Genomic DNA, 12,194 nt, shown 5'->3' on the forward strand with positions numbered 1-12,194 from the left:
GCCAGGTATGTACAGAATAGTGTATACTGCATAAATTGGAGTGCCTAAGGAATTTAAAATTATTGGCTGATCTTAAAAACCAATGTCAAAATGAATAATTCATATAAAAACAATGATACAGAATGTTATAGAGTTCATGCAACCTCAAATTAATCTCATATCTTTTACATTTCCCTATGTCAACTCTGGAAACGCTGGTGGCATAGTAGTTAAGAGCTACAGCTGCTAACACAAAGGTCAGCAGTTTGAATCCACCAGGGACTCCTTGGAAACTCTATGGGGCAGTTCTGCTCTGTCCTATACGGTCACTATGAGTCGGAATCGACTCTACGGCAATGCATTTGGTTTTTTTGTTTATTTCAACTCTACAGTAATGCCTGTTATGATAACCTAAGCATTGCAAAATTCTCAAATGTCTTCTAAATCACCAATAAAAAGAAAATCTTTTCAGTGGTGTTGTATTGCTAGTTATATTTTCTTCTGCTCACGTTCTCTGAGAATTGATAATCTAAGCATGGCATGTATGCTAATTATCAGTTAATGACTGGTTGGTTAATCTTAACTCAGCCTTGGGCAAATCTGTTTCTATTTGCTTTCTCAACTGTTAAATGAGGAAAATGACTCCTGGCCCACAGGCATCTTGGTGAACTTTTTACTATTTGAAAATGCTTTTTTGATGGAAAGTACCAGACATATATTTTTGTGACACAATAATTTTGAAATTGAGCAGTAAAGGGGGTTACCTTAAAAACAAAACAGAACTAGAAGAGGTGATTTAGATTGGTAGAGCATCATTTCTGAAGCTGGAATTAGCTAGGACATCAAGGTTAACATTACCCTCTAACCACTCCTTTTTTTTCCTCCCCTTTGTCCCTTCCCCTTTCTCAAGCAAAGTATCAGGTGATTGGGAACTTGGCCTTACCTTTCCTTTGAAAAAGCAGCATACTGATGGTTCCCTGTGGTTTTGATGGAAAAATCCCATTTGACTTCTCACCTAGTAATTTCCTATGATGACTGTTTCTGTGAATATTTATGGGTTCCCATTTTCTAGACAATTGCCTTGGAAAGTTATGTAACTGGACACTTATTTAAAGAGAAGTCAGACCTAAAGGTTATGAAACGTTGAATTTGTCCAAAGGTGAGTTCCTATTCACAGGAGGAGAGCCTGGGGCCCTTTTTGCTAGGTTAGCTTTTTCCTTTGCTGAATCTGAGCACCTGGAATATTTTAGTGTTGGCCTGCTGTGACTCGCTGTCTGTCCAGCAGCTTAATAGATGCTTAAGCAAGCCCACAATATGTCTTTCAGATAATTAAACATTGGGGCTATACATAGAAGGGCATGTTTTAATGCATTAGTTATATGGACACTTAATTATCAGCCCCTCATTTGCACTTCCTCAATCCAGCATAATAAAATATAGTCCTTTGAGAATCCTTATGGTTTCCCATTCCCTAGTCCCCAGTCCCAATGAAGGCCAAATTTCCTTTGATGTCATCCATGTTAGATCTGCTCCATTTCAGTTGCAGGGAATATTCACAGGCAGACACTTACCCATCGTGTTCAGCAGCAATCAGGCCATTTATGATGATGTAGAAGTTTATTAGAACATGAAGAGAGGAATTATCTACGAGTAGTTCCGAAGAACTGGCTGCAAGGAGGCAAAAGCCTCATAGGCAGAAATTCATTGAATAGCATGCATTTATATGTTGGCTGTCAGAAGTTTAAGCATTTGAGCTCAAACTTTCTATTAGACCCTCCCCAGCATGCGAGCCACCCACCAGTTGCAAGGCATAATCACACGACAGATGACCCGTCCTCCTTGGTAGCAGTATGGATATGGGTAATAACCTAGTAAAGGTTCACAGACGCGGCGGCAGTAACGGTTGCCTCGACGGCAGTAAATACAACAATAACCTCTCTCATCCAGCATGGGATCAAATTCTATTCCATTTTCAGTCTGAAAGAAGAAGAAGCAAGCCAGTGTTGGAGAGGAAAGTTCACTAGAAAGATGTCCTACCTAGCAGGGGAAGGCTACAAGATTATTTGAGTTAAGGGCTGATGAGAAATTAAGCTCCTCAGCTTAACTGAAGATAAATCAATGGAGATCAAGATTGGATTTTGAATGAGTCTCCTGGAGGTTCTAAGTTTCTTAAACATTTTTTAAAAACCATGATCATTTGCCTTCCAAAGATTAAGATCTGAGGGTAATAAGTTTTGGGAGGGTTCTTTGCTTTTTCTTGAACAAGAGTAAGACAAAACAAAACAAAAAAAAAAACCAAACCCGTTTGTGTCGAGTAGACTCTGACTCATGGTAGCCCCATGTGTTACAGGGTAGAAGTGCTGAATAGGGTTTTCTTGGCTGTAATCTTTACAGGAGCAGACTGCCAGGCCTTTCTTTTGCAGTACCACTGGCAGATTCGAACTGCCTGTCAAGCACAAATTGTTTGCCACCCAGGGACCTTCAAACAAGAATAACATACACATAGCTCACATAGTCATTTATTGGAAGGTCTTCCTCAGTTGCTTGTCTGGCGTGACGGGTCTTCTCCATTTTCACTTGAGGAACTACCCACTGCTCGTTTTGCTCAATCCCTTTTTTTTCATTGGTAGGAAAATGAAGATCTTCACCATCCTCCTCAAAGTCTTGTAACTCCGAAACTAAGATAATAAATACAAGATTGGGAGGCTTTGCAGACGTTTCTGAAAGACGTGCTTAGGGGAATAGCAGTTGGGATTGAGATTTTCTTTGTGTCTTCTCACTAGCATCATTTAGGCATGCACATACCACGTTTCTCAGCTCCTTCAGCTCATATTTTAAGGAGTATTTTCCAAAACGAACCTGATCGTTCCCCCACACACAGACTTTTGCTTGTTTGGCACCAAGCATTTACTGCTTTGTCTTATTAGTGTACTAGATTAAAAACTGAGGACAGGAGACTTTTTGTGCCTCCCAAATTGATTTTGTTGGTGTTGCTGTTAGGTGCCATTTAATCAATTTAGACTAATAGCAACCCCATGTGACAGAGTAGAACTGCCCTGTAGTTCTAAGCTGTAATCTTTACAGGAGCAGATCACCAGGTCTTTCTTCCAAGGAGCTGCTGGGTGGGTTCAAACTACCAACTTTTTGGTTAGCAGCTGAGAACTGCAATTGATTTTAGGTGCTTATCTTAGTTATCTAGTGCTGTTATAACAGAAATACCACAAATGGATGGCTTTAACAAACACAAGTTTATTCTCTCACAGCCTAGGAGGCTAGAAGTCCAAATTCAGGGCATCAGCTCCAGGAGAAGGCTTTCTCTCTCTGTCGGCTCTGGAGGAAGGCCCTTGTCCTCAATCTTCCCCTGGAATAGGAGATTCTCAGTGCAGGGACCCTGGGTCCAAAGGACGTACTTTGCTCCTGGCACTACTTTCTTGGTGGTATGAGGTTCCCCTGTCTCTCTGCTTGCTTCTCCCTTTTATATCTCAGAAGAGATTGACTCAAAATACAATCTAATCTTGTAGATTGAGTCCTGCCTCAGTAACATAACTGCCACTAATCAGGCCTTATTAACATCATAGAGGTAGGATTTACAACACATAAAAAAATCACATCAGGTGACAAAATGGTGGACAATCTCACAATACTGGGAATTGTGGCCTAGCCAAGTTGACACACATTTTTGGGGGGCACAATTCAATCCATGACAGAAATAGTTATATATCTTAGTTGCTTGATTTGATTTGGTGTTCCTGTTCTGCTTCCTCTTCCCTTCTCTTTCCTGTCTTAAATTTTTTTTTTAACTTTCTATTTTGAAATAATCTTAGATTTACAGAAGATTTGCAAAGATAGTACAGAGTTCCCCTATACTCTTCACCCATTTTCCCTTAATGTTGTCATCTTACATGTCTAACCTGCTACCATCGAGTCAATACTGACTCACAGCAACCCTATAGGACATAGCAGAACTGCCCCATAGGGTTTCCAAGGCTGTAATCTTTATGGAAGCAGACTGCCACATCTTTCTCCCTCGGATGGGTTGGTGGGTTCAAACTGCCTACTTAGCAGCCAAATCCTTAACCAGTGTACCACCAGGGCTCCTTTCATCTTACATATTACATAACCATGGTACAATTATTCTAAACTATAGACTTTATTCGAATTTCTCCAGTTTTCCACTAAAGCTCCTTTTCTGTTCCAGTGTCCAATCCTTTTTTTTTTTTTTTTGATCTCTAAAGAGTACCAGTAGATGCTGCATTGGTGGAAACATGGTCTCCTGAGTAATACAGGAATCTACACTGTCCAGAGTGAGGGAGGCCAAATTCTGTGTTAGCTAGGCAGAATAAGACATCTAGGGATCTTTGGCTTCTTCTCTATGGGCTGAATGGAAGTTGAGGGACTAGACTCTTCTGCTTTGGACCTCTAGATCTTAACTATGTTTTTTTTTTAAAGGGGTGATTTTTTTTTTATTGTACTTTAGCTAGTTTACAGGGCAAATTGGTTTCTTATTAAACAACTAATACACATATTGTTTTGTGACATTGGTTGCCAACCCCATGACATGTCAACACTCTCCCCTTCTAGATCTTGGATTCCTTATTACCAGCTTTCCTGTCCCCTCCTGCCTTCTTGTCCTTGCCCCTGAGCTGGTGTACCCATTTAGTCTCATTTTGTTTTATTGGCCTGTCTAATCTTTTGGCTGAAGGGAGAACCTCAGGGGTGACTTCAGTACTGAGTTAAAAGGGTGTCTGGGGGCCATCCTCTTGGGTTTTTTCCTCCAGTCTCTGTCAGACCATTAAGTCTGGTCCATTTTTGTGAGTTAGAATTTTGTTCTACATTTTTCTCCGGCTCTATTGTGATCCCTGTCAGAGCAGTCAGTGGTGGTAGCCAGGCACCATCTAGCTGTGCTGGACTCAGTCTGGTGGAGGCTGTGGTAGTCATAGTCAATTAGTCCTTTGGACTAATCTTTCCCTTGTGTCTTTGGTTTTCTTCATTCTCCCTACCTCCAGATGGGACTAGTGGAGTACCTTAGATGGCCGCTCACAAGCTTTAAGACCCCTAGATCTCAATTACTTTTATAGTGATTTCTAAAACAGCCACAAACAATTTTGTATAGCAATGACTACCCTATCTTCTGGGGAGAATGGCACCATTTGTCGTAGAGAATCTTTCCTGAGAAAACAGAGCATTGTTTTGGCACTTCTCTCTTCTGTTCTTGGGTTGGATCCACAGTGGTTCGAGCAATAGGCTAGTATCCTGACTGCAATGAATATAGATGTGCAAAGAAAGACAGATGAGCTTTTTGCTATCACTAGTCACATTAGGGTGGTGTTACTTTTGCTGGGATATTTAAAAGCCTGTCAGCATTAATTTATCTGATTTATAACTTGGCTGTGAAAAATTTCCTCCTCACTGGCAGTCAGCATATACAGTTTCAACCAAGAAGATAAGAGCTGATCATTTTTTTTTCCCTAGAAATATAGTCTCTGAAAGCTGGGAGCATTAAGCTGCTACTGTTTTTAGAAGAAAGAGGAAGATGCCATACCTGCTATTAGAGTGGGATTGATCCAATACATGGTCACATTATCACAAATTTCCAGAATTTTGGAATTTTTAAGAAAGTCTCGGTTTTCAATAGGCTTTTCTGCTGGGACCCAAATCACAGATTGTTCAAAGAAAGTTGTGGTAATTTCTTCATTCTGAAAGAAGAAAGTAGTTCAGGGTGGGGATAGGAAGAGACGTTAAGAAAATGAGCAAGGCATTATGGGACACTGGAAAACACTACATTTTGAGTCTAAATAACTGAATTCCAGTTCCGAAACTGAAACATTAGTGGATCAGTGGTAGAAATCTTGCCTTCCGTGTGGAAGACCTGGGTTCCATTCCTGGCCAATGCCCCTCATGTGCAGCCACCACCATCTATCAGTGAGGACTTGTGTGTTGCTATGTGCTGAACAGGTTTCAGCAGAGCTTCTAGACTAAGACAGACTAGGAAGAAAGGCCTGGCGATTTACTTCTGACCCATCATGGGGATGGCACCGGACTGGGCAGCATTTTGATCCATTGTGCATGGGGGTGCCATGAGTCAGAGGCTAACTGGATGGCAGCTGACAATAACAATAGTCCTAGGGCTGCCTGTGAACTAGCACTGGGCTCTCTGTGCTTTGCATACAGTAAGTGCAATGGGGAGGGGGTTAATAATTGATCCTGCTCTCCCAGGTCATCAACAAGACTGCTCACTGAAATAGAAACCTGCTTTGGTACCATTTCACTCAAAGTCAGGAAGGCTTTCCATCATTTTTTGGGGCCTTTTGCTGGGTCATTCATGTTTTAAGTTGGGCCTCTGGACCCTGGATGATGTGTATTTGTTTTCTTTCTTTTAAATGGATGTTCTGAGCGCCTGCCTTGTTTTAGGCTTGCAACTGTGGCTGCAAGTGGCATTTTATCTCAAATGGAAAAAACTTACATAATCCAAACTGGTGAAATAAATAGCAACTGGACCTAATATTTTGGTTTTCCAAGATTTGTCTGTTAATGGTAGTTAGTTGCAGTACAAAAATGTCTTTTTTTTTTTTAAGCTCAGTTTCCAGCCTCTGACTTCCCTGGCCTTATCACTATTTTATTCCTTTTATTCTAGATGCTTAGGGCTGGTCTCAGGTATTGTTTTTTCTTTACATAGCCTTTCTTATATTGACAACGACACCATTTTCTCTTCAGTTTCTAGTTTTGGAATTAGTTGTCTTGCATATCTAGTTCTTCTTCACTTGTCTTTTGGGCTTTAGACATTTTTTCCCCTATTCTTAATAAGGTTTTTTTCTTTTGTTTCTTTCTAGCTTTATGATTTCAGTGTTTTTATTTAGTCCCTGAAATATGCCTTTGTATAATTTTTCCTCTAGCCATTTACAACTCCCAAGTCTAACCTCCTTTGCCCTTGAGTCTGTAAGGACCTTGGGATGCATTGTGAAGGGATTGTGTAAAATGAGGTTGGTATGCTGACTAGCTTTGTTAGCAAAATCAAGGCTATTTTTATACCTGCTCTGCATGTTTAACATGCAGACACCATGGATACAGCAGTGAGGGAAAGAAGAATAAGAGGGTTTTTGTTATTCAGGGCCACAAATTTGTCTCATAAAAATTTTGTACATATATAAAGGATTTTCTTGAAGGTATAGTAATCTTACTATCATGAGAAGAATACTTGAGTCACTTAGAAGGTTTGACAAAATTAACTGAAGAATAAATTAGGGCCAAAATGAGAGAAAAATACATCTTGTTATATCAGTTCAGGCTCTCATTGCTCACCAGCCCTACTCGAATGCTTACATCATTTTCTGTAAAAAAAAAAAAAAAAAAAAAAGCACATGATATTGAATATAGTTGCTTTTTATCCTATTCATTCTCCTTTCATCTTACTCTTGCCTCTTATAGTCATTTCTAATATCCTGGAAGTTGGTCTGTTCCTCAGGCGAATCTAATTTATACTTATTTCAAAAAAAAATCTCCAAAAATTTTCACTGCCATGGAACTTGGGAGCAGAGCATCACCTTTGGCGAAATCTTCTTCTTTTTCTTGGACAGTCTAGTAATACAGGTCAGTAACTTCTCTGGCCATGAGGAGACCAGTAGCATGAAAGAGCAATGCCTGTGGGACCCAGTGAAAACTCTGAGACTTGGCCAAGGGAAAGGCAAAAGTGCTCCCCCCTCCCCATTCTGGGACCCCAAAGAAAGAAGAGAAAAAGACAATAAAAAGGTAGATGAGAATTCACATGGATAGGGGTGGGTGAGAGGACAGTGAAAAAGAACCAGGGGAAAGAGAGAAGAAACATTTACAGTGTAGTTAGGCCAGTGTGCCACTACCATAATCCCATTTTAGATTTGCCAGTTGAGCACTAATAAAACAAAACAACAACAACAAACACAAACAAGCAAACAAAAGTGTTTCTTCCTGGTTACAGAGCGGGTATGCTGTCAAAATACGGCTTTAGCTGAAATTTCCCACACCCCCTCAACTGATAGCAACACACTGTAATTACAGACAAAACTCAAGGGAAAAATAAACAGCTTTAGGGCATTCATTAATGGCTGTATTTTAGGCACTAATGACCCAGTGGAAACCCTGGTGATGTAGTGGTTAGTGCTACAGCTGTTAAGCAAAACATCAGCAGTTCAAATCCACCAGGTGCTCTTTGGAAACCCTACTGGGCAGTTCTACTCTGTCCTATAGAGTTGCTATGAGTTTGAATCGACTTGATGGCAATGTTTTTTTGTTTTTAATGACCCAATCTCCCACTCACCTTTCAGGGGTCATTAAGTGATTGCACCAGTACCCTAGGTTGCCTCACCCTGGCCTAGCAGTATATTTCCAGAGAATTTGCATTACACTATAGTTCTTTTTTTTTTTTTTATAGGTCTTAGTATTCACTGTCTTTGCTTTTCCTCCAAAAACCAAACCAAAACCAATGCCTTTGAATTGATTCTGCCTCACAGCGACCCTATAGGGCTGAGTAGAACTGCCCCATAGGGTCTCCTAGACTGTAAATCTTTTACAGAAGCAGGGTCTCTCAGAGTGGCTGCTCGGTTTGAACAGCTGACCTTTTGGTTAGCAGCAAAGCACCTTTCCTGGTGAGGTTAAAAAGGGGCCCTGGTGGTGCAATGGTTAAATGCTCAGCTGTTAACTGAAAGGTCGGTAGTTCAAACCCACCTAGCCGCTCCATGAGAGAAAGACCTGGCAGTCTGCTCCCATAAAGATTATAGCCTAGAAAGCCCTATGGGGCAGTTCTACGCTGTCTCATGAGGTCATTATGAGTTGAAATAGACTCAATGACACCTAACAACAACAACAACAACATCAGTAAGGTTAAATGTGGATTATTTCCTATTTACATGGACTCAAATTGACAACAGCAACTCCAAAGGCTGGAGAAAAAACTTATAGGGCAGTGAGTTCATGTTAAGGATGGAGGGATAATTCAGAAAAGGAGGGTGAGAATGGTTGTGCAACTTGAAGAATGTAATCAGTGTCACTGAATTGTACACACAGAAATTGTCAAACTGGTATATATTTTGCTGTGTACATTTTCATTAACTACAAAATAAATTATTAAAGACAATGTGGCTTATTTCATTAGCAGTCCAGCATAAAATGGTAAGGTGAATGAACTGAAATCTTTAAAATAGGCAAATGGGGCAGTGTGACAGAAGTGGCAAAGACCCACAGTGGCGTTGGGACTTTTTTTAAGACTTTGTTAGACAGGATTGATTTTTTCCCTCTAGCTCACCCCTTCTACTAGAAATCTTTAGTTTGAAAGCAAACGTACATAATATGAATTGGTACTCAGGTGTAAAAGTCCAGTGTTGCTCCTAAAAGCATGAACTTCAGTGTTTTGAAAGCCCTGAGTTCAAGACCCCATTTACTAGCTGTGTGACCTTGGGCAAGTTACTTATGGGTTCTGAGTCCCAGTTTCCTCATCTGAAAAATGGGGATAATAATAGTAACTATGTATAGGGTTGTTGTGAGAATCAAAGGGAGGTTAACGTATGTAAAGCATTTAGCGTAGCACTTGGCACATAGTTGACACCCAAATAAATGATGGCTTTTGCTACTACTATTATTGTTCTTACATACCTCATCTATTTCTTCCTCTGGTTCAGAAAATTCAGGAATCACTTTAATCTGAGTTTTGATGAAACATTTTTGAAGGCCTACAAAGTAGATGCCAGTGTATCCCTAAAAAACAGACAAAGCAATAACAAAACATCCTGAAATAACCACAATTAATAAATTCCATGATCTGTCAAGGCTCCCAGCTGGCAAAATTTGAGCTCAATGGGAAAGCTTTGTCTTATAAATTAAACGGAGACTAAAGGCTATTTTTAACTTGACTTAAATGCTTTAATATTTTAAAGCAAGCCTTCGGAGGAAAAATCCAACTTACATTTTTAAAGTCATGTACTTCCAATGTTTCATCAGTGCCATTTCCGCTTCTGAATATTTCAGTTCTGGTCACAGGATCAATTTCCATGTAAATCTTCTTCTTCTCTCCGTTGCTGTAGAAAGTGTGCTCCATGTCGTAGGTCTGGGAGAACAGAAGAAATAAAATTCTAAGACCCTCACTGTGTCCTTTCATAAGATCCTTTTATTGGGTAATATCTGGGGTGCCTTCTCTTTCCAGATCTTTTGTAGTGAGGTACCATCTCAGCAGCTTGCCATTGGGAATTCTCTGAGGCTTGAGATTTGAGATTAAAGTGAGGTGTTTTTTGGCACTAGAGCTGATATGGGGATCCCTTCAGAGCCAGGCTTTTATATTCAAGCCAAGTTGCTGAGCTAATTACTAAGAATTCCAACAGTTTTCTTGGCAGCCTTGACTAAATAGCAAATAATATCCTCCAAACCAGCCTGTAGTGTATTTTCCCCTTGCGTTAAGCAGAGGGATGACCCTAAAACCTATGCAGGTTCTTTAGGCTATCACTTCCTTCTTTAAGTGCTCAGTGCTCACTTCACCCCCACCCCAATGAAATTCACCAGAGCTGGGGGATTAGAACACATTTTGAGTGGTTAGGTTCTGTTCCCTCCTCATCTATCCAGGGCTTTAACACTGCCTCATTGGTCTGTATCTGTCCTTTTTAAGGTCTGAAGACCATTCTCCTTGGCCAGTATTAGGTAGCAGTCTTACCCTGCCCCTGCTTCCTTCCTTTTGGCCATTAAACTTCCTGGAGCCATTTATTGCTTTCCTTGAGTCTTCTCTTTTATAGATGAAGCAACTCTACCCAGCTTATTCCTGAATTCTGTTTGCCAAAATTCATTCAGTTCTTTCCAAGTTCTCGAGATTTCTCCTTTATATAGAATTCAGCAACTGTGTCAAATGCCTTGAGCTAAGCAATATGAAGTCTCCCAAGAAAATTGCCTTGGAAAAGCTGCTTATCAGGTTTTTCTTGAGTGGTTAGAATAAAACCCCCAGACTTTTTGCCTGCCCTCTGAAGGAGACACTTCTTTCTAAGAACCAAGAGGATCAGTCCCACAAAGTAGCCCATTTTAGGAATAAGCTCATCACCTAAATCTGAAGACATATGTATAGCTAGAAGCAAATAACATGCATAAAGGAATTTGCCACCTGTCACAAACCAGGCCAGTCCTGATGGTCCTATTTGGAAGTCTATCTTATCCCTATTGTTAGGAGGCCTTCAGCGATCAAGTTTCTTCAAACTCATTTTTTTCTCTTAGCAAAAAATTGAGAAAACTGAAAGCCTGAAAAAGCAAGTGATGTGGAGAGCCAACATTGCTTTCTAATGTTCCCAGTGGCAGCCTCTTAGATCTCGTACTGGGTTGGGTTGTTTTTTAATGTCTGCTGATGTCTGTGACTGAATGTTAGTTTAACCTGGTCAAATTTTCCCCAACTCAGGTAGAAAAACAAGTTGGAACAGTTTGTAGAAACAAGTGTCACTTCAGGCGTGAGAAGTCTAATGTTAGCTGCTGAATAGAAAAACAAGAGACAATGCACTTACGTCATTGTCACCTGATGGTGGTTTGGACTTGGTTAAAAAAAAAATTTTTTTTTTAAGTATTTGTTGGATGCATTTTCCCTATCAACAGCAAATTCTCATTTTCCTAAAGAGATATTTTGAGCATTGGCAAAGGTCTTTTAAGAAACCATATTTTAAAAGGGGAAGAAAAACCTCATTCAGCATCCTTCGGCAATTGCAGAGTTACCTCAGGAAGTGCAGCCTGGTTTGTGACAGGTAGCAAATTCCTTTAGGCTTGTTATTTGCTTCCAGCTATAAATATGTCCTCAGTTCCAGCTCTGCAGCCAGCCTGAGAAGAGAGACTTCTACCTATGGCAGCAAATTGAGCTCTCAGTCGGCCTGACCTAAGTAGAGGAAAGAGGCATCTACTTCAGATCCAGTCTTGTCAGGTCTCCCGACAGGGGGGGAATTTCGTTAGAAATACTATCCATTGCTAAGACAAATGTCAACACCAATAGCCACTGGGGGGCGGGGTAGGGTGTTTGTTTCATCAGTAGCACCACTGATTGATTATTGCATGGAAAAATGAGGTTAGGGACTAGGGGATGTTGGAATGCTGCCTACCTGGGCAAAGGAGAAAATACAGGCTGTACTTTCAATCATTAGTAGAAGACTATGGAACTATATTGGTGACATTTAGAACTTCAGTGTACTTCTGTGGAATGAGTTTTCCTGCACTATTGGCAATGTACTTCACTT

At 40.4% G+C, this 12,194-nt stretch overlaps 1 protein-coding gene across 3 annotated transcripts; it reads right to left on the reverse strand.

Annotated features, from left to right (window-relative positions):
- Positions 1-1,664: 1,664 nt before the first annotated feature.
- TNMD (tenomodulin) lies at positions 1,665-11,213 on the reverse strand. Of its 3 annotated transcripts, none has more exons than XM_049871727.1 (6): positions 11,098-11,213; positions 9,911-10,051; positions 9,601-9,702; positions 5,522-5,675; positions 2,491-2,657; positions 1,665-1,956 (listed from the first exon to the last, which is right to left on the reverse strand). In XM_049871727.1, exons 2-6 carry the CDS (start codon positions 10,040-10,042, stop codon positions 1,747-1,749), a joined length of 765 nt encoding a protein of 254 aa, XP_049727684.1. In that variant the 5' UTR covers positions 10,043-10,051; positions 11,098-11,213; the 3' UTR covers positions 1,665-1,746. The 3 variants fall into 3 exon arrangements, with proteins under 3 accessions (XP_049727684.1, XP_049727683.1, XP_049727682.1); XM_049871726.1 differs by having other exon boundaries at positions 11,087-11,213; XM_049871725.1 differs by lacking the exon at positions 11,098-11,213 and having other exon boundaries at positions 9,911-10,228.
- Positions 11,214-12,194: the final 981 nt, after the last annotated feature.

Source organism: Elephas maximus, chromosome X (genome assembly GCF_024166365.1).
Source record: "Elephas maximus indicus isolate mEleMax1 chromosome X, mEleMax1 primary haplotype, whole genome shotgun sequence".
Classification (NCBI taxonomy): domain Eukaryota; kingdom Metazoa; phylum Chordata; class Mammalia; order Proboscidea; family Elephantidae; genus Elephas; species Elephas maximus.

Excerpts from the sequence above, each read along its gene's own strand:
- TNMD (XM_049871725.1), bottom strand. The coding sequence starts at position 10,102 with ATGAAAGGACACAGTGAGGGTCTTAGAATTTTATTTCTTCTGTTCTCC. Across the intron at positions 5,676-9,600 it reads CAGAGGAAGAAATAGATGAG|AATGAAGAAATTACCACAAC; the intron begins GTATGTAAGAAC and ends TTCTTCTTTCAG. Across the intron at positions 1,957-2,490 it reads ACCTTCCAATAAATGACTAT|ACTGAAAATGGAATAGAATT; the intron begins GTGAGCTATGTG and ends TTCTTCTTTCAG.